This window comes from Carettochelys insculpta, chromosome 6 (genome assembly GCF_033958435.1).
Source record: "Carettochelys insculpta isolate YL-2023 chromosome 6, ASM3395843v1, whole genome shotgun sequence".
Lineage (NCBI taxonomy): Eukaryota > Metazoa > Chordata > Testudines > Carettochelyidae > Carettochelys > Carettochelys insculpta.
In genome coordinates, this window is record NC_134142.1 from 72,212,938 (window position 1) to 72,233,228 (window position 20,291).

The following is a 20,291-nucleotide window of genomic DNA, read 5'->3' on the forward strand; positions in this document are numbered from 1 at the left end:
TATCTCTTTCAGACTAGTTACATCTAATCTGTATTTCTTAGTTTTCCATTTTCTTTTCTTTCTCACATCAAGGTCTACCTATTGCTGCATTCCCTTTACCCACTAAGCTTGCTATCCTATCAGAGATGAAGGTGGCCCTTCAAGTGAACTATTTAGCAATTTATTTTCCTCAAGGTGAATTACAGGATTATCTGGTGCCAGCAAAATAGGAATGTGATGCTTAGATACTAATAAGTATTGAAGAAAATGAATCTAGGACATCAAGAGTTAACTTCCCATCATGTTCCCAGCCCCAGCCCATTGCTTATATGGTTTGTATGGTGGTTTCTTCAAGGCTGGGAAGGAGAGGAACTTGTGATTGGCCTTTGGTTTTACCAGTGTAAGAGTGAGGAAGTTTGCACTTTAGCTGAAATTCCCCCTCGCATACAGCCCCAGGTGAGTGGTGAGCAGGCTCTTGCCAAAAGCAGAACCTGTGGCACAGGGCACAGAATGAAGGGGAACAATCCAAATGACCACAGTTCACTTTTCCAAAATAAGAACGATTAACTGCAAGGTGAGGAAGCATTTTACAGAGCTACACAGAATATGAAATCGACACTGGCCCCTCCCTGCTTCCTTGTTTTCCTGCCAGCATCAGGCACAATGATCGGACACATTTCCAATGCAGCCACACACACACACAAGTAAAACAGCAGTGGGAGAAGGAGGTTGGTGCATGGGAAGAAGGACTGAAGGGAACACGGTCTATTCAGGAATATTCAGATTCCTCCTTACCTTTACACAAGGGGATGGGTGCACCCCCTTACTGAGTTTCAGAGCCTGGGCTCCAGCCTGGGCCTCAACAGCTACATTGCTGTTTTAGTCTTGTAGCATGAGTGAGTTGACCTGGTCTCCAAGACTTGCTACCATGTCTTTCTTTTTTTTGCAATGTAGACATAACTCAAAAGGGACACTTTTCCACTCCCGACTAAATGCACTCCTCTAAGGGAGAGCCTTGCTGCCCCTGTGAGTTCCCTTTCCGCAGTCCAATAAGTTCAGAGATCTGAAGGAAACGTATGAAAGGTCATATTTTATATTTCAGTGACTTAGAAGCAGCTATTAAACAGTGGGCTTCTCTTCAACCTTTTGAGCAAATTTAGACCATATCTTTGAGGCTGCATTGCACCCAGAACCAGGTGTCACAGACACTGAGATATGTTGCTGCATCACTCCAACAGGGCTACACTTAATGCAGGCTAATGTCACTGTATTACCATCACAGGCAACATCACTAACTCAGAACTGTGTCACTGCATTAAACCAGGGAGCTGTAATACCGCTGGGCTTCAAACGCTATTTGTTATGAAAGCATTCTATTCCTTCGCTGTCAATGAAAAACACACACCAGTATGTTTACTGGTGTGGCCTGGGCCCTGCACTGTTGATTATGCAGTAAGCACCTGCCTATGGGAGATCAGGCTGGTGACAGACTTCCTGTTACAGCACCACAGCTACTTGAAATTAGATTTATGCAAACTTGGTTTGAGGCTATTATGATGTCACACTGAGCTGATACAGCCCAGGGACTATCTCCCTTCTACAGACATTTGATAAAATCAGGAACTTCAGATAAGTCTAGGCAAGGTTCTCACCTCAGAACCGATTACAGAAAAGTATGAAAGCTAATTAGGGCCCTTCTCCTATCCTGAGATCCATTACAACAAGGGGACTTCAAGGAGTCCAAAGATCTAACTTTTATTGTGAATTTGTTTTGTTTTGTTTTGTTTTGTTTTCTCATGCAATTTTTAAAATCAATTATTCTGGATGTTTGAAAATTGAGATTAGAAAATTCACCAAGAAGTTGGCTGAATGTTGCAAGCTTGCAAAATGGAAGGATTTCCCCTCATTTCCCCTGTGAGTATATGGGGTTAATTCCAAATATGGTTCATTGGGTTCAGCAACAAAAGACAAAGGAAATTAGGGTTTAATTTTTGAGAATGCCTCTCTTTTTCCTCTATTTGTAATGCCTAAAAGTTGGTCAATGTATAAGGCTAATGACAAGCTTTCTAATGAATGGGATGTTAATGTCTTCTCTCTGAGCTTCTATAGTTTTGATATTCATTTGTTTTTGCTGATTCATTTCATAGTATTTTTGTATTTTATGGATTAAACCAGTCAATAAAACTCTTCTGCAATGATGGCTTTATGGTATAAATCTGGGCTTTGTTTGAGGGTGTAATTATTTATAATCCGAACTCTTTAAGAATTTTATGTATTTAAAATATCTGCTGGTCCGTGAGAGAAAAGCGGCCATGTGCTAGTTTTATATTCTGGAAAGTTCACAGCTGCTTGCTATTTACAAGGATTAGAGTCTAGTATCTGGATTCATTTTCTATAGGTTGAGATTTTTATCTTAAATATCAGTCAAATTAATGTTTTTGAAATAATCCTAAATCTTCTCTACTTCAACTATGTATAATGAGGTTGAAAACTTTCCTTTTTTGGACTATAAAAGTCAGTTAGAAAGTTCAAGACAAAAACTTTAACTAAATGAATATATTTTTTCCAGAGACAGTAACATTCCTTTTTATAAACGATCAGTGGACTTTTCTGCCCCTTTTGCCTTTGAAAATTTGCTACTTTAAAATACGAGTAAACAGTGTAATTAATTGGGGGGTTGTTGTTTATTAAGAAAGTTGTTTCACCAACCTGCTGTTCAGAATCACCACTTTTGTAATGAGGAATTTCTAAATTAGAATGGATGGGTAGGCAATGGGCCTGAGTACACTTGTTAATTATACAGAAAATCAGAGAAGTCAATGAGGGAATTTTACTTGGCATATGTTATACCGTACATGCCATATGTACTCAGGAGACAGAACAGTCCCAGGGACAGTTTTGAAACATATGTACCACATTTTCTCTTTGCCATCACCCTATGTAGCCATGCTCCAAAAAGATAACCTTTTTAATTGTGTTCAGTTGTTGGCATCCATGATGATAACAAAATGTGTGTGACTGCAGCAGGAACTCTCTCTTCACACACTATCGTAATATTTCTCAGATTACGAACTCTGGAATCCAATAGCTTAGTAACTAAGCCTTAGTTTGTTAAGATAATTGTTTCAGCAGCCTGCTATTCAGGAACCCCAGCTTTGTAAATGGGCGTCTCAAGAATGGGTGATGGCCCCAGGGAAGATTTAACTCTAAAGTTTTAGAGAAGTCAAATGAGGGGATCTTATTTGGCATATGCTTTACATACACACTCATTTCAGAGACAGTACAGCCCCAGGACACTTTGGTAAAATTTGTACAAGGTTTGTGCAATGAGCATTGAGATTTCCACTGTTCTCTGTAAATTACTCTGGGCTTGCTTTGCAGTCATTCTGCAATTCTGAATTTCCTAACAAGCATTTATACAAAAACTGATCAAATCTTCCCCTGGCATCTCAGGGAAAAGAGAAAGAAGGACTTTCCTTAGGGTCTCATTCACTTATAGCTCTTCCCCAGGAGTCTCTCTTCCACTCCCAAGTTCTAGGGTGTCACATGAATAAAAATCCAAAACCACCTGCCTATTATTATAACCTTTGTTAATTCATTCAGATTGGAGCTCTAGCTACACTCCATCTAGAGGAAAGACTATATGTAGTGGAAATAGAAACGTATCTTATTGAAGCATCTGACATAATAAATATTTTTTTCTGATTTACATGATCAAAAATGTTCAAAAATAGATAACTGAATTTTCAAAACATTTAAAATTTTGTTTTTATTTACGTACTTTGCATACCCGCAATTTGAGCACACACATCTTCACTGAAAATGGCTGGCCCACAGGGACTTTTCAGGGGGCACATATTAGCTGTTTATAGAGACAGGGTTTCTGTGAAGTGACACTTCCCTCTTATGTCCCTCCCCTTTCAGAGGAGGGTGTGTCCTTAACTGCCTTGCTCCTGATTCTGCTAGGAAACCATTAAGCTTGGTTTGGAAAGTAAATTCACAGCTTCTTTCTTTGGAGGTTAAACAATTAACGTGGAAGATGCTTTGTGACAAATCCTATAAACTGGGACAAATCTCCTCTCTAGTGCATTTCTGGATCTAGTCACTTCAACAGCACGGCAGAAACCCTTACAATGTCAACCTCTGTCTAGTGCTGACCTGAGATGCTGGAAAATCTCTATAAAATAAACAGCCGTGGTGTGAAATTTCATGTTTCTGAGAAGGGAAAGAAACCTTCCACAGACAGCATGTCCAGCATGCCCACATTTTCTGTCTGGGCCACTGAGGCTGATGTGGTCTGTGGAGTGAAGAGGTTAACATGATTTCCTTATCCTTTCTAAAAAAAGACTTCTGTAATTTTTTCCAAGGAAATAAAGTTGTATCTGTCCATAAAACCAGTCTCAGTGCACATCACGGGGAGCTGTGTTGGGTACTTCTGAATCACACTACAGGGTGAAAACCCCCAAACAGAATTCAACAAGTTTATAATCTGATTTAAGCATATGACAAAAGCCTAGAGAAAAATGTTCAGATTAATATTTGGAATTCAGTTGGCCCACATGCAACAATTCTCAACCTGTGAGAATGTAAGGCCAAAAATTTCAAAGGAGGTTTTTTAAATCTAGATATCTAAGACCATATTTAGGCATCTAAATAAAAGAGGCATGATTTTTGCAGGTGCTGAGCACTCACAGCTCACACCAAAGACAGTTAAATTTGTGAGTGAGAATCATTTTTAGATGGGTGTCTAACTTTCAAGTACTCACAAGTGCTCATATTGTTCTAGTCCTGCTGGTTTTTAAACTTTTTAATCTATAAAATATTATTCTGATTACGCTGTTGCCTATTTACTCCCACTTCATTTCTGAATTGGATTTCAATTAGCTATAAGTCAAAATCTCTGCAGCTAAATACTAGCTTTCCAATAGGGGATAGTTAATTTTTACCTCTGGAGTCTGAGGGGGAATTGTGGAGGGGGAATATAGAAAATTTACCACTTACAGATTTCATTTCACTTCTCTCAGATATTTGCCCTGTGCCATTCTTCCTGTAAATACCGATGGCAGCACAGACTTCTCAATATGACTTTGGAGTTCTCTTGTGAGGGTGGAATGGAGGGGGGGGAAGGTCAGTCACAGAACAGAATTCAACAGGTAACAGTTTCTGTGGTCCGTACCTCTGTCCCAAGTTTGGAGCATCACAAATAGTAAGGAAAAATGTTATGGAAGGAGACACAAGTAGCAAAGAAAAATGTTCTCTCCCTTGTCTCAGGGGAATAGTATTTGTCTATTTTGGAGCCACTCTAGCCCTTTGTGCCAATAAATGCTTCTTCAGAGATAGGAAGGTGAAATTTATTAGGAGACTTTTGTTATAAGACTTTTTGCAGGTGACAGGTGCAAGATTTTCTCTGAGGTGGCTGAGGCCCTTTCTCTATAAGATGTTCTATGGAATGTGTTATGTGGTTTCTGACATGTTGTGGAATGTAGTGTGTGGGTGAATGTATTTCAATGATACAGATTTTGATTAATCTAGCGCTAAAAGATAGGGAGGCTTTCAAACTAAGGTATTTTGGGTTGAGAGAAACACAGATGTTTTCCTGAAATGATCTGTATTACAAAGGAATATGTCAACTGCACTTCACAAAGTTCACGTGTGCTACTTTTTCTTTAGGGCATTGAAGCTTCTGTCAAAAAATAAAAATTACTTCTTCTGAGTGATGATGGGGAGAGTCAATGGTGGTTATAAATAACCATGAAAGAGCAGTAAGGCTCATGTCTTCTAAGCAGAGAGATTTCAGACATTCTTACTGACATGCCTAACCAGACTGCATGTATATGGCAACAAAATAGTTAAGCTAAAACATCAGTTCACAACATTATCAACCTGGTCAGCCTTTTGAGCTTTAATACAGACCTGTCTTCTCCCCTTGCCCCAACTATGAAGAAAATAGAGTACAACACTCAGCACCTTTTGTCTTGAGGGACATCTAGATGTTGGAAGTGTAATAAGTCACATTGATACTTGATGTTTCTGATGACTTGCAGTTGGAGAGTGGATGAAGAAAGGATGTGGAGGAGAAACTGGGGTGGGGGGAGGGAGGACAAAGAGTATGCATGCTGTATTCTGTCCTATACCTGTCTATCTGAAATCTGGGAAGTTGCCCTGTAGGCCTATTTCTGGATGAAGGCAAGTTCTAGCAACAATCATATTGATCTGGAAGGAGAGGGTGGATTCATTCTGTGATATGGGCTTCCCTCCTATGTTTTGGGACCAGGTCTTACATCTCAGGTAAGATCAGACTCTTTTGTGGTACTTCTGTTTGTGGGTACAAGTTAACATAGCTATTGTCCTATATTGTCATTGCTTGGACTTCTGCTTGTGCTGGTGGTTAGCTACCACTTTATTAAGCTTTTATTGAATGCTCATGCCTGAGAATTCTGAGATGTAGAGGATTTCCTTGGATTAAATTATCCACTAGCCACCAAGTTAGTTCTATGGATTCCCTAAAGCCATGTCAGCGATCTGTCTGCCTCTTTAGTGTTGTTTTTAATTAAGTTTGGTTCTAGGAGTTGTGGCTTTTTAGGTCATCTCATAATAACATTCTAACAGGAATTGCTAGAAAAGTACATGGTGCCAAAGAGGCACTGAAGGACAATGAAGAAGCTTTGAAGTCCCTTCTAAGGTTCACTTCCATCTTTCTATCCTCTTTGTCTTTTGGGAAGAAATCACACCCTATATGCAATGCTACATCTTTTTTTCTAGACGTGCAACTGCTACACTGACTTTGGGGGAAAAAGTCTTTGGGTTCTAGGACACGGTAGCATGCCAGCGCTTTGCCATCTTACCCTTTCCTCTTTATTGTGAGTTTCATATGCCTCCCTACTGCCATCTTTGAAGGAGAAATCAATGGGGAAAGGCAAATTCTGTTTTAGTTTTCAATGGAAACTATTTCTCTTATGTGCAGGTCTATTCATCTTTGTGATCTGGCAGGGAGTTAATGGCAGTCACCACCTTTCTCCCCCAAACCTAGTGGGAAGGTGGGATAGAGAACCTTTCCTGTTCTCTGGCTTACTTTTATCATACTCTGAAGCTAAGCATACCTCTTTCCTTATAGGAGGAGATAAAACCAATGACAGGAGATAAGGATATGGAACACTTTTTGACTTTTTCCTGTTTTTTGGCCTTTTGGGGTTTCTTTTGAGGTGTAGTCATAAACCCTTTGAGCAGCTGCTTCCTTTTGGGCTAATGTTCCCTTTTGGATCTGTCATCTTGAATGGGAGGGAGCCCCTAAGCCCCAGTACACACACTCAGGTACCTTACAAAGGAGGAAGAATAAAGGGACAACCCTAGAACACCAGAGCTTCTTTTTGGCAATCAGGTGAGTCAAAAAAGAGATCAGGTTCTTTCCCAAATAAGGCAATTGCTGACATAAAAAAGATGGGCTGAGATCCTGGAGCTTTTCCCATGGATTGAATTGGATTGTGGGCAGATGAGTTTTAGGAAATCATTGAATTTATTCTGAAGAGCACACAACAGTGAAGATGGTCAATTCCAGAGAGATCTGTCTGTTTGAGGAGAGATACATAGGGTCCATCAAATCAAGTCAAGACTCTACGCCCCTTTTCTTGGCCACAACAAGGCGTGCATAAACTGTGAGGAATCCTCCTCTTACCTCCTGAAAAGGCCTTCTTGTCCTGTTTGGACTCATTTGTGATAACGAGGGAGGGGAAAAACATACAAAGGAAGGGGCATGACATAAGTTCCCATTTGGAGAACAAAAGCACAAAAATATCAGTCACCTAAGGGAGAAAGGACAGAATAGTGGGAATAATTTTGATCAGTGGAACTGCAAAATTTGTTATAAAAACTAGAATTGCAGAGCAGCCACTCTTCATGCTAAAGGCAGAAACTCTGGCAGAGTGGACCTGGACAAATCTGAAAAGTCTGTGGCATTTGCACAAAGAGAAATGTAGTCCAAATATTGCAGGCTGGAGGAAAAGTCAGAATGTAGAAAAAAAGATGATAAATGGAATGACAATATTTTAGAAATATGTGTGTTAACTATTTTATTAAACGATTTTCAATATTTGTATTGCTCTTGAATGTTAACTATACAAAACATTTCAGAATAAGAAAAAAAATAGAAGTGTTGATATTTATTTCCAAACTTTAATTTTCTCCGCCAGGAAAGTCTTAGAGGCTATTCTTTGTACTTGATATTATAACAATTTCCTATTTGCCCAGAAGGAAACTGCATAACAAAGTTAATCGGACAAAAGTCTGACAAAATTGACTAAACAGCACTGGACTATTGTTGCTTTTTTTTTAGCGTGTAAAGGGGAACTGCTTATGAGGTCAGCAGACGGATCTACGAGATAGTGCTGGGTGTGGGAGCCAGAACAGAGAGAGAATGTTTTTAGTTTGGTGAAACAAATGAGATATGCATAACTAATATTAAACACCACCAAATTTATGCAAAAATACCTTAATCCTTACATGAGATACTTACTTACTGTACTGTACAGTGTTTGGGATTTTGCAGAGGACTGAACCACTTCAGGCAGGACAATACAAATGCTTACAGTTCCAGTTAACTTTTTTGAATGCTCGTTCTGGACAAGTGATCTGAAATGAAATGTTTCAGTCTTATAGCCCCAGCATCACCACCTACCTATAGCCACTCACTAGCAGTTGCAAACCTCGGCATAATTCACACAGACCACCCATAAACACTCAGAGTCAGCATTCAAGGCAGGTGTCTGCCTGTGCTGGTGATGGGGAGGAGGGAGGAGAATGAATGTCTGCCATTACAAGGAAGGAGGCATGCAGTATGCTGTCACCTGTGCTGTGAACCTGGGCTTGGTTTTCAAGAACACATCTTTTCTACAGCATCACACAAGTCCTTGAATTATTTTTTTCCAACTCCTAGCCCAAGGACTATGCAGCATGAATGAGATCTCCTGGTCTACTGCAAAGACAGCAACCAAATCATTTCCCATTGGTTCCCATGAGATGAACTTCCTTTTTTGCATGTTGCTTTTTGGTTTCTATTTTTAACTCATTCCCCACTAGTAATAGATTTTGAAGACCCACCTCTCCCCATTGACAGATAGTGCCTTGGCCTCCCTCTGTCCCTCCTGTGCCTGACTGATCTAAGTAATTGTGAAAGAACTTTGCCTGGGCTCTCAGGCCTAACCATTCTTCTTCTCTCTGCAGCCCTCAGAAGATGTGGTATCCTATGAATCAGACCTCTACCGTCAGCCCCATGACTATTACCAATATCTCAACAGTGACGGAGAGAGTCACGGTGGTAAGTCTGAAAAAAATCTCCCTGAAGCATGGTATACTGTCAGATCCTGGGGAAGAGAGAATTAGGGCATTCCAGGAGGAAGTAAAGATGCTATTTGTGGTATATGAAGTAAATAGACATATTTTTGAATCAGTAAAAATATTTATTCATCCAACACAATGAACAGCCTGGTAACTGTGTTTCTATAAAAAAATTCAAATGGCATTGAAATTATACATAAAGCTTGTAGGAAATCTAGAATGTTGCACATAGGCTACATTCTACTTCAGAAGGAAGGATCACATCCCCTTTCTTCATGGAATCCTTGGTCTGGAAGAAACCTCATGAGGTCATGATGTCCAGCCCCCTGCCTAAAGCAGGACCAACCCCGATTAAATCATCCTAGCCAGGGCAATCCAAATCAAAACGTATTCACCTGGTTTCAGAATGCTCCATGGACATTCTGACCTCACTTCCATCTCTACCTCACTTCTGACTTCAAATCTAACTATTCAGTTTGCTTCTTGAATCTCAAATGTTTTTCTTCGCGCTATTGACCACCTTAAACACCCACATAACTCACTCTTCTGTCTTGACCTTTCCTGGTTGCTGTCCCACCTATCTGAAACTTCCATCTTGCCCCAGGATCTGAGAAACTGCTGGATACATTTAACCATGTCAGTCTGTTGTTTCAACTTATGCATGTAATACCCAATTAAAGTTGAATGAGAGCTGATGTGCTCCTGTAGTCTGGAAGATCTGTTGGGTTACGTCTACACAACAGCAATCTTTTGAAAGAAGTTATTCTAGAAAACCTCTTCTGGAAAAACTTCTTTCAAAAGAGTGCCCCCACACAAAAAAAGCAGATAAAAAAATTGATCCACTCTTTCGATAAAGAATGTCCACACAGCCCCTGCTCTTTTGAAAGAATGGGCTGGGAACTGAAAAATCTGTTACCATCATGACTGCTCTTTTGAAAAAAGGTCCCCTGGAGCATCTACACATGTTTTTTATAAAGGAATCTTTTGGAAGAAGGTGCTCTTCCACATCTGGGAGAGGAAGAGGGCTGCTGGAAAAAGTGCCATGTTCTTTCAATTTCAGATGGAAAGAACGCATTTTATGTGTAAACTCTCTATGGGTTTTTTAAAGAAAAGGTCCATTTTTTTTGTTTTTTGAAAGAACTTGCTAGTGTAGACACAGCCTTGGTGTCTTGATTGGGATTTAGTTTGGTAGATTCCTATATTTTAAAAATCCGATTAGCATTTACCTGGGCTTTGCACTGTTGGATGTAAAATATTATTAGTGTTTGACCTGAGCCAAATCTAGACTCTTTTGACCTCATTAATGTGATACATGCAGAAAACAATTTAATCAGTATCATTGGAAAGCGTGACAGTTTTCCTAGCCGCAATGAACGCAGAGCACATTTCTGCTGATCCTTCATCACCATCCAAAACAAACCACAATTAATAATTACTACAAAACATTTCCTTTCTGATAGTTAATTTCTGAAGTATTTCCAAACGTTCTGGGGCACTGAGTTTAGTACTCACTGTAAAGTGAAAGTACCCCTCACCGAGTGATGCATGTTTCCTTCTGCAGCACAGCATCCCACCAGCACCATGCTGGGACATCAGGCACAGCATGGACTCAAAGAGAAAAGCATCTGCTGCTGTACCACTCGTAGCAGTTTCTCAGATTTCCCTGGAAGGTTCCCATCCAAATCACCACCAAACCTGCTGAGTTCAAGAGAGCTAACAAATTCACAACATAATGTACACAAGTCAGCAAATTTCAGAAGAGGCTTGTTTCATAGCTGGGACATTTATTTATTTATGTTTTAAATCTATCTAAATCTGCACTTGACATTGCATTCATAGACCAGATATGAATTTTCTAACTGCACACTAAATAAGGGACAGCGCAAAGGAGTAATCCTATTTTGACCCAATTACTAATGTAACTTTTGTGAAACGCTATTGGTTAAAATAGTTAAAATGTAATGCCTAAAGGAAGGCATTTAAATCCAGAGATGTGAGTTCAGGTGCTTTTCCTGATACACCCATTTGAAAGTGTTGACTTAACTACTCTGAGCCTTAGTTTCCTCACCTGCAAAATGGGGCGTATGATTCTCTGTCTCACAGAGTGGTTGTGACTGTCAAGTAGGTAATATGTTAGAAGTTCTAATGCTCCCTAGAATGCATGTACAGACCACCCCTGCCATACATTTCCCCCTTCCAATCTGGGCTCCAATTGTGTACATCACCTAAGCACATCTTTAACTTCAAGGATGTGCCTAAGTCCCATTAAAAATCAATGGGATTTTACAACATACGTAAGCAATTTTCTGAATCAGGGCCCTAAGGAAACCCAGACCCACAGTTTACACACACATTTGCTCCTTGCTAAACTTTTCTAAATGTTGGCAGCAGTGCAAAATCTCTGGGTCCGTTCTTCTACTAGAGGAGGCGAGGCAGGGGCAATCTCTCACAATCCCAACACACATTTCACATAAGCTATTATTTATTTGTGTTATGGTAGCACCAGCAATCTGCTGCACATTGTCCAAGCATATCATAAGTCACACTCTCTCTCTCAAATTGCTTTCTAAGACAAGAAGCAGGAAATAAGAGGGAGAGAAGAGCAATAAAAGATAGACATTAACCTTGTTCTGTTTCCTAAAAATATCAGCCACCCCAATTCGACAAATTTCTTGCAGACAGTGGTTACAGTGGTAGAACAGTGGTAGTGAGTCTTGAAGGGGGATGTGAAGGAGCACAGGACAGAGACTTTACAATGTCCTACAAGGGACGTATTCCACGTTTAAGGGGTGGTGTGGAGGAAAGTGCAAAGATAGGGTGACCATATCTCCCCCAGCCAAATATGGAATTGGGGTGGGGGGAATGACGCTGTTCCTGCCACAAAGGGACAGATGGTCACCCTATGTGGCAGTCAGGTGGTGGCTGTCCTGTGGGAGCTGCCACCCTGCTGGGGGGTGGGTGCTTTCCCACTGCAGGGGGCAGCTGCAGCTCTCAGCTGCCCCATGACTTGGGTGGTTGGAAATGGGGCTGCTGCCCTGCCAAGCAAAGCTCCTGGCTTCTCCCAGCTGTAGGGAGCCGGATGTCAGCCATCCTGGTCCTGCACCCAGCTCCCTCAGCTGCAGGAAGCTGGGTGGTAGCCACACCAGTGTGGCTCCCTGCTCCCGGCTTCCCCAGCTGTGGGAAGCTGGGCAGCAGATGCGCTGCCACATTGCTTCAGCTCCCAGCTCCCTCAGCTGTGGGAGAAAGGTGGAATATGGGGCAATTAGCCCCTTTGGCAAGAATGAATTGGGATGCCAGGATGGTGTCTGTAATATGGGTCTGTCCTGCCCAAAACAGGATGGATGGTCAACCTATGCGAAGATGGTTATGGGAATGAATGGACAAACATGGAGTCAGGGCTGGTGATACTGATGAAGTAAAACAGGTATAAACACAATAAAATACAAGAACAGATGAGTAACAAGGGGGAGAGTTGTTAAGAGTCTATTAAGGATAAGATGTATTCCAAAAATATACCACTAGTCTTTTTCAAAATTCTCTGGACATCCCTGGTGTGATCATGGTGAGCAACATTTCTCTAAAGTAAAAGCTATAGCAAAATTATGAACTTGATTTTATTAATACTTCAATAAGCCAGTAAGTATAATGTAGCACATTTTGTAAGATGGATACAGTTTAAGGTGTGTTGACACTTTGCCTATGTCTACACTAGCCGCAGAACTTCGAAAGGGGCATGATAATGAACCTAATTGAAAGATGCTAATGAGGCAATGCCATGAATATGCAGAGCCACAATAGCGTAGTGGTGGCCTTGGCGCTTTGAAAATGCTGCTTTCGATCGCGCGCAGCTCGAATACACGGGGCCCTTTTCGAAAGGCCCCCCACACATTTCAAAATCCCCTTATTCTGATAACCAAACAGGAATAAGGGGATTTTGAAATGTGCAGAGTCCTTTCGAAAAGGACCCCGTGTAGATGAGCCACGTGCGATTTAAAGTGGCACTTTCGAAGTGCCACGGATGCCTTTATGCTAATGAGTCACTGCATATTCATGGAAGCACCTCATTAGCATCTTTTGATTAGGTTCATTATCATGCCCCTTTTGAAGTTCTGGGGCTAGTGTAGACATAGCCTTTTGAGCAGAGGTGATTCCCAGCCCCAGGAGACATACACTAGTTCTCATTAAGCTGCTAAAAATAGAGTACAGCCCTGGTGGCAGAAACTGCCAGATGGTTTAGCTGCCCTAAGTAAATGCCTAGGATCTTTCATGGGCATGTATTAGGTATGGCTAAACTGCCCTGTTGCTCACACTGCACTATTTGTCATGTACTAGTTCAATGGCAGCAGGAGTGGGTACGTTTCCTCAAGCTGAGAATCACTCTCTCCAGCTCGAAGTGCGGATGCATCCTCTGTAACAAGAGACTTCAACATAGAAGAATTCTGTCCTTATGATTAAATTGTTTTGGAGCAAAGAGCAGCAAAGACCAACAAGTTTGTATGAAAGAATTAAAATGTTGTCACTGCCCATGATTCCATATTTTATTACCATTTCATGTTATGTTGTGTTTTTCTAAATTGTCATGTCCATGAATAATTGATCAAAATAATCTGATTGATCAAATAATTTAATTGAATAAAAATCTCAGCTTCCATTTTAAAAAAAAGGGTTACTGACCACACAGCTGCAGAGAGGAGTCCTTGGCATTATTGAAATGATCAGGTTTGTTAATTAGTAAAGTGACAAGTAATGAGATTACCTATAATTATAGACAAGGTTGGTGGCATTACTTGGGAAACAAGGCATTTTTCTGGTCAGGGAATGGTATTGTGGAGAAACAGTGCATTGTGCAGAGATTTTCAGCGTTTTCCCCCCATATCCTTTATTTTTATGTTTTGCTCATTTTTGAGAGGAGTAAAACATGGGTATCCCTGTTCATCAACAGGTACTTTCAATTACCCACTTCCCATCATTCTACTTGCCTAGCTAGTACTCAAACAGTTGAAGGCAAAGGAATATCACCTCCTCTGGAATGAAGGGTGCTAGAGAGGTACGCCTATGCTTTCTAGTCCTGGACTAAAGTCATCATATGTGCTGTGGGATAGCAAAGTCTTTAGATCATTTATTGCATCCCAGTAGGCCAACATCCTCTGTGTGTGTAAAGACAATGAGTTCAGGGCATATCACTGTCCCCTCTTTAACCTTTCACTACATAAAAGAGACCAAAACAAACATGATCTCCATGTCTCTACAACAGAGAATTTTCTCACATCCTCTTTCACTTCACATTAAATTTTTCAGAATGACTCCAGTGTGCAGATACAGTATGGCTTTTACTGATAATATCCTGGAGCCACAAAGTAGACACTTTCATTTCCAGAGAGTTTGTCCCCTTTCTGATCCCCTCTGTCCACCTCTGCATCTTTCTAAACAGAGGGGAACTACTACACCTTATCACCAGCTCTAAACCTACAGAGAACTTGTAAGTAAGGAAAAAAATAAGCTCCAACTCAAACTAATAATAGTAATACCTGTAGAAGTGGATATTTATAAGTCTTTGTCATCATGTGCACAGTACTGACACCTGATACAGTGTAGCAAACCTATCAACATGAATACTCTGACTATAGGGGCACTTGGGCTACGTATACACAGCACCCTAAACTTGAAATAAGGTACCCAATTTGTGCTAGAAAGTATCCTGAAATAGCTCTGCTGTGTAGGCATAGCCTAGGAGACACACATGGGGATTTATCTCTCAACATCACCAAAATATATTGGAGTAAGAAAGTTTTTCCTGAAGAGTAGAACTGGTTAATAATAATTCACTACAGAGAAACAGGGACTATCCCCTCTTCACAAGGACTGTTGCATATGTAATCCCAGAGGCACTGAGACCATTGACACGGGAGAGTGAAGTCTCTGCCCTACAACTGTGGCTGAGGGGCAGCTGACTTTTAGCTTATAGAGCACAGGGCTTTAGCCCATACGGTCACAGTTTCATTCGCTCCTCCTGCTGACCCAGGGCCTTGGTCTTACCCGTAGGCCACGTTTACACTACAGTGGCCTGTCAATAGAAGTTATTGTCGGAAGATATCTTTCAACAAAGTGTCTGTCAACAGATTGTGTCCGCACATGAAAGTGGATTCTTTGTTGATCTGCTCTGTCAACAGAAAGTGGCCAGACTGCCCCGCTGCTTTCTCGACAAAATGGGGCCCTGAACCCCATCACACAGGGTTGCATGGCCGGCAAGCCCTTCGGTGAGCCCCGGCCAGGCACACCCTTAAAGGGACTCTCCCCCACCCATCTTCCCTGCCCTTAGTGAGGCTAGCCCACTATGTTGAGGGACAGAATAGCCACTGCAGAGCTCACACGCTTTCTGTGAGCGTTTGCACTTTCCAGATAGCCATGGTGCCAGAGCCGCCCCTGGGCTTGTGCCGGACCCCCTCACAGCTGCTCGAGCTGCTGCTCACCCTGATCATGGCCGTCCTCCACCTGCTCTTGGGGGATGCGCCCAACACCGGTATTGAGGCACACGCCCTCAGTGCTCCAGTGCCCCTCTGTGCCTCCCCCGGGTGACCAGGCAGGTCTGGAGGTACAGCTCCAGTTTAGACTGGTGGGACTGGCTGGTCAAGGGGCAGTGGGACAACTAGCAGTGGCTCCAGAACTTCCGAATGTGGAAGGACAACCTTCCTGCAGCTCTGTACCTGGCTCGCTGCTGCCCTCCACAGGCAGGACACCGAGCTGTGGCCTGCCATCCCTGTGGAGAAACAGGTCGCCATTGCCCTCTGGAAGCTCGCCAACCCCAACAGCTACTGCGCCATCAGCAACCAGTTCAGCGTGGGGAAGTCCACTGTGGGGACCATCCTTGCACAGGTAAGGCACTTCTGAGCTGCAGGCCCTGCACAGGAGGGAAGGGCAGCGGGTGGGGCTCCTGCCCAAGGGTGACCCTCAGGAAGTGGGGTTGGGAGTGCGAGGTGTGGGTTTAGGGAGAGCGGTATCCCCATCCCTGGGGGACCATGCTGTCCCACCCTCACACAGACCTGCTGCTGGGGGATAGCCTCTTGGGGGGGCACCTAAAGAGCCTGGAGAGGAACGAAGTCAGAAGGGAGCAGGGGAGCCCACTGGGGCCCAAGGACACACTCCCCCAGTCCCTCACATGTATGTTTGATCTCCTTCCCTTGCAGGTAGTGAAGGCCATCAACACACTCCTGCTTCAGAGGGTCATCTGGATCACAGACCTGGATGCGGTCCATGGCTGGATTCACCACCCTGGGGTTCCCCAGCTTCTTTGGGGCAATTGGCAGGACACCCATCCCCATCTGTGCCCCATACCACAGTGCAGCATGCTACATAAACCACAAAGGATACAACTCCATGGTGCTGCAGGCCCTGGTTGACCACAGAATCACAGAATCATAGGGCTGGAAGGGACCTCAGGAGGTCATCTAGTCCAGCCCCCTGCTTCAAGCAGGATCAACCCCTACTAAGTCATCCCAGCCAGGACCTTGTCCAGCCGGGACTTAAAAACCTCAAAGGCTGGAGAATCCACCACCTCTCTAGGCAACGCATTCCAATGCTTCACCACCCGCCTGGTGAAGTAGTTTTTCCTAATATCTAACCTACACCTCTTCCTCTTCAACTTCAGACCATTACTCCTTGTTCTGCCATCTGACACCACTGAGAACAGTTTCTCACCCTCCTCTTTAGAGCTCCCCTTCAGGAAGGTGAAGGCTGCTATTAAATCACCTCTAAGTCTTCTCTTCTGTAAAGTAAACAAGCCCAAATCCCTCAGCCTCTCCTCATAGGTCTTGTGCTCCAGACCCTTAATCATTTTTGTTGCCCTTCACTGAACCTGCTCCAGCAAATCCACATCCTTTTTATACTGGGGGCCCCAAAACTGGACACAATATTCCAGATGTGGCCTCACCAGTGCCAAATAAAGAGGAATAACTATTTCTCTAGATCTGCTCGAAATGCTCCTTCTAATGCACCCCAGTATACTGTTAGCTTTCTTGGCTACAAGGGCACACTGTTTACTCATATCCAGCCTTTCATCCACCATAACCCCTAGGTCCCTTTCCATCGTACTGCTTCTGAGCCAGTCGGTCCCCAGCCTGTAACAATGTTTGGGATTCTTCCGCCCCAGGTGCAGGACTCTACACTTCTCCTTATTGAACCGTGCCAGATTTCTTTTGGCCCAGTCCTCCAATTTATCCAGGTCCCTCTGAATTCTCTCTCTACCCTCCAACATATCTACCTCTCCCCCTAGTTTTGTGTCATCCACAAACTTGCTGAGGGTGCAATCCAGTCCCTCATCCACATCATTAATAAAGATGTTGAATAACACCGGCCCCAGAACCGAGCCTTGCGGCACTCCACTTGAAACAGACCGCCATCCAGATATTGAGCCGTTGGGTCCGACCATCAAGCCAGCTTTCTATCCATCTTATAGTCCAAGGATCCAATCCATATTTCCTTAACTTATGGACAAGGGGGGCAGTTCCTCAATGTGTACAGTGGGTGGTCAGGCCAGCCACACAATGCCCACATTTTCCACAATTCTGGCTGTGCTGGACAATGGAGGCAGGCACCTACATTCACCACTAGGCGCTAGCATTTGGGGATGTGAACATGCCGTGGTACATGGTGGAGGATGATCTCTACCCCCTCATGCCCTGGCCACCACACCAGCCACTTATACCCCAGCCAGGAACTCTTCATAAACATTCTGAAACTCTGGCAACCCTGGAGTGGTCTGGCCTCTTACATGGCTGCCAGGGATCCCTAGGAGGTGAGAGGCCACCCAGAGCTGCCTGGTGAAGCCACATGGTAGCTGCAGCCACAGATGGGATCCTCCATGTGCCTCATGGGCAGCCTTGTTTAAGTGGCTGCGACCAGCTTGTTCCCCCCCGTGGGAGTTTGGGGCAGGCAGTAAATGCACCCAGCCTGGCTGCCAGCAAGCCAGAAGCCCTGTAGGCCTGCTTCCTTGCACCTGCACTGGACATGGAGGGTGCGGGCAGCCCAGGCAGAGCTTAGGCAGGGCTGTGCCTGGTTCCCCCAGGCTTGCTGGCGGGGGTGGAGGCTGTGTGTGTGGCGGATCCCCGTACCTCCATCTCTCCCATATCTGTGGGGCCCATGTCCCTGGCGACTGCTCACGGCAGGCTGTGGCAGGGCCACACAGGAAGTGGGGGAGGGCAGGGGATGGGTGCGTGTACTGATGGCACTGGGTGCAGAGCCAAGTTAGTAATGGGGGAGACGGTGCGGTGTGTAGGGCCAAGCATGGGCGTGGAGGTGCTGGTAGTGCTGTGTGCAAGCAGTGTGTGTGTTTGATGGTGCTGTGCCTATGTGTAGTGTGTGTGTGTGTGTGTAGATGCTGGTGGTATGGTGTGTTGAGGTAGTGAAGTGTGTCCAGGCAGGGTGTAAATGGTGGTGGTGCTGTGCCAAGAGACCGGTGTATGCAAATGCCGGTGGCCCTGTGTGTGCTGGTACGGGGGGGGGGGGGGGGGGGACACCGCAGAGGAGCAGGGTGTGCGGCAGAGGGGTGATGGGCAGGGGCTGGGGCCGCTAGTGGGCTGTGTGTCGGGGCGGTGCATGTGGGCGGGTAAGCGCCGCTCATGCTGTGTGCAGGGTGTGCAGGTGGCAGTGGAACTGTGCGCGGGGGTGAGCATGGTGCCTTGCACAGGGGCTGGAAGGGTGGGTGGCGCTGCTTGCCAGAGGCATGGGGCATGTGGCAGCGCTGTGTGCAGGGCAGGGACAGCGGGTACAGGAGGTGCTGTGCACAGAGGCATGTGCGGGTGGGCACCACCAGTAGAAACACGCCACCAGCTGGGGGCGCTCTGCTCACTGGTGGGGCGGTACCTGAAGCTCTCCTAGGCGATGCCTAAGTGCCCCACTGGCAGGGAAGGCCGAGGTGCTGGGACGAGTTTGCAGGTTTGAACCCCAGGGTCTGGCTTCCATAGGGCCAAGTGGGGGGAGGTAATGGCCTCCTGGCCCTTCTGACCTTTGTGTCTACACCCAGCACCTTCCCACTGCCACGGTGCTGTTCTGCCTGGGCTCCTCCCACCCCCCATGTCCAGTGCGGGTGGAAGGCAGCAGACCTACAGGGCTCCTGGCCCACTGGCAGCCAGGCTGTGGCCCCTGCTCATTTACTGCCTGCTCTGTACTCCCTGGCAGGAACAGGCTGGAAGCAGCCACTTAAGCAAGGCTACCCACGAGGCACATGGAGGTTGCTGCCGCAGCTGCCCTGTGGTTGTGCTGGGTGGCTCTGGGCAGCATCTCACACCCCCCTGCCGCCCACATATCCCTGGCAGCTGTGTGGGACGCCAGGCCACTCTAGGGCTGCAAGATTTTCAGAGTGTTAATGAGGGACAAAGCACTACCCCCCCCCCAGATCCAGGCACCCCAGAGCCCCGCTCTAACCCAACCTGTCTCCACTTCCCCAGAGCCAGGCACCCCTGGGCCCCCTCTCTAACCCAACCTGTCTCCACTTCCCCAGACCCAGGCACTCCCAGGCCCCCGCTCTAACCCCAGCCAGCATAAGCAGTGTGTTATTATTATTAATGTATTTTCCCTTTTTCTACGAAATAACTACTATGAATATATGAGGGGGGCAATTTTACATTCTTGCCTCAGGTGCAAAATCAGCTAGTTATGGCACTGGAGCTCACATTCTCTTATTGGAACATTTCACTTTATGTAACCTATGGAACCACAACCTTACACCCTGGGCTGGATTCTGAGGTCATATTTGAACATAAAGAAAATGGCAAAAACCATCCTGTATCCTCCTGAGCCCACTTCCTCTGCCAGACATAAAAAAAACTCTCTCACATTGCAAGGCAAGAAACAATCACCCTCATGTTTCCCCTCTGAAAATTTGTTGGACATGCCCAATTCCAGACCTTGCTTATAGAAAATGCTACCCAACAAGGACTCTAGGACTATGTCTGCACTAAACATAGAAGTTGACCACTATGCCAGTT

General features: G+C 44.6%; 1 protein-coding gene across 1 annotated transcript in view; it reads left to right on the top strand.

Moving 5' to 3' along the window:
* The first annotated feature begins 1,613 nt into the window (after positions 1 to 1,613).
* Positions 1,614 to 20,291, top strand: part of SPI1 (Spi-1 proto-oncogene) — a 29,704-nt gene continuing 11,026 nt past the window's right edge. The window contains exons 1-2 of the mRNA XM_074998904.1: positions 1,614 to 1,893; positions 9,196 to 9,289. Of these exons, the coding sequence (XP_074855005.1) occupies positions 1,849 to 1,893; positions 9,196 to 9,289 (139 nt within the window). The 5' untranslated portion in view covers positions 1,614 to 1,848. The remainder of the gene's footprint in view (positions 1,894 to 9,195; positions 9,290 to 20,291) is intronic.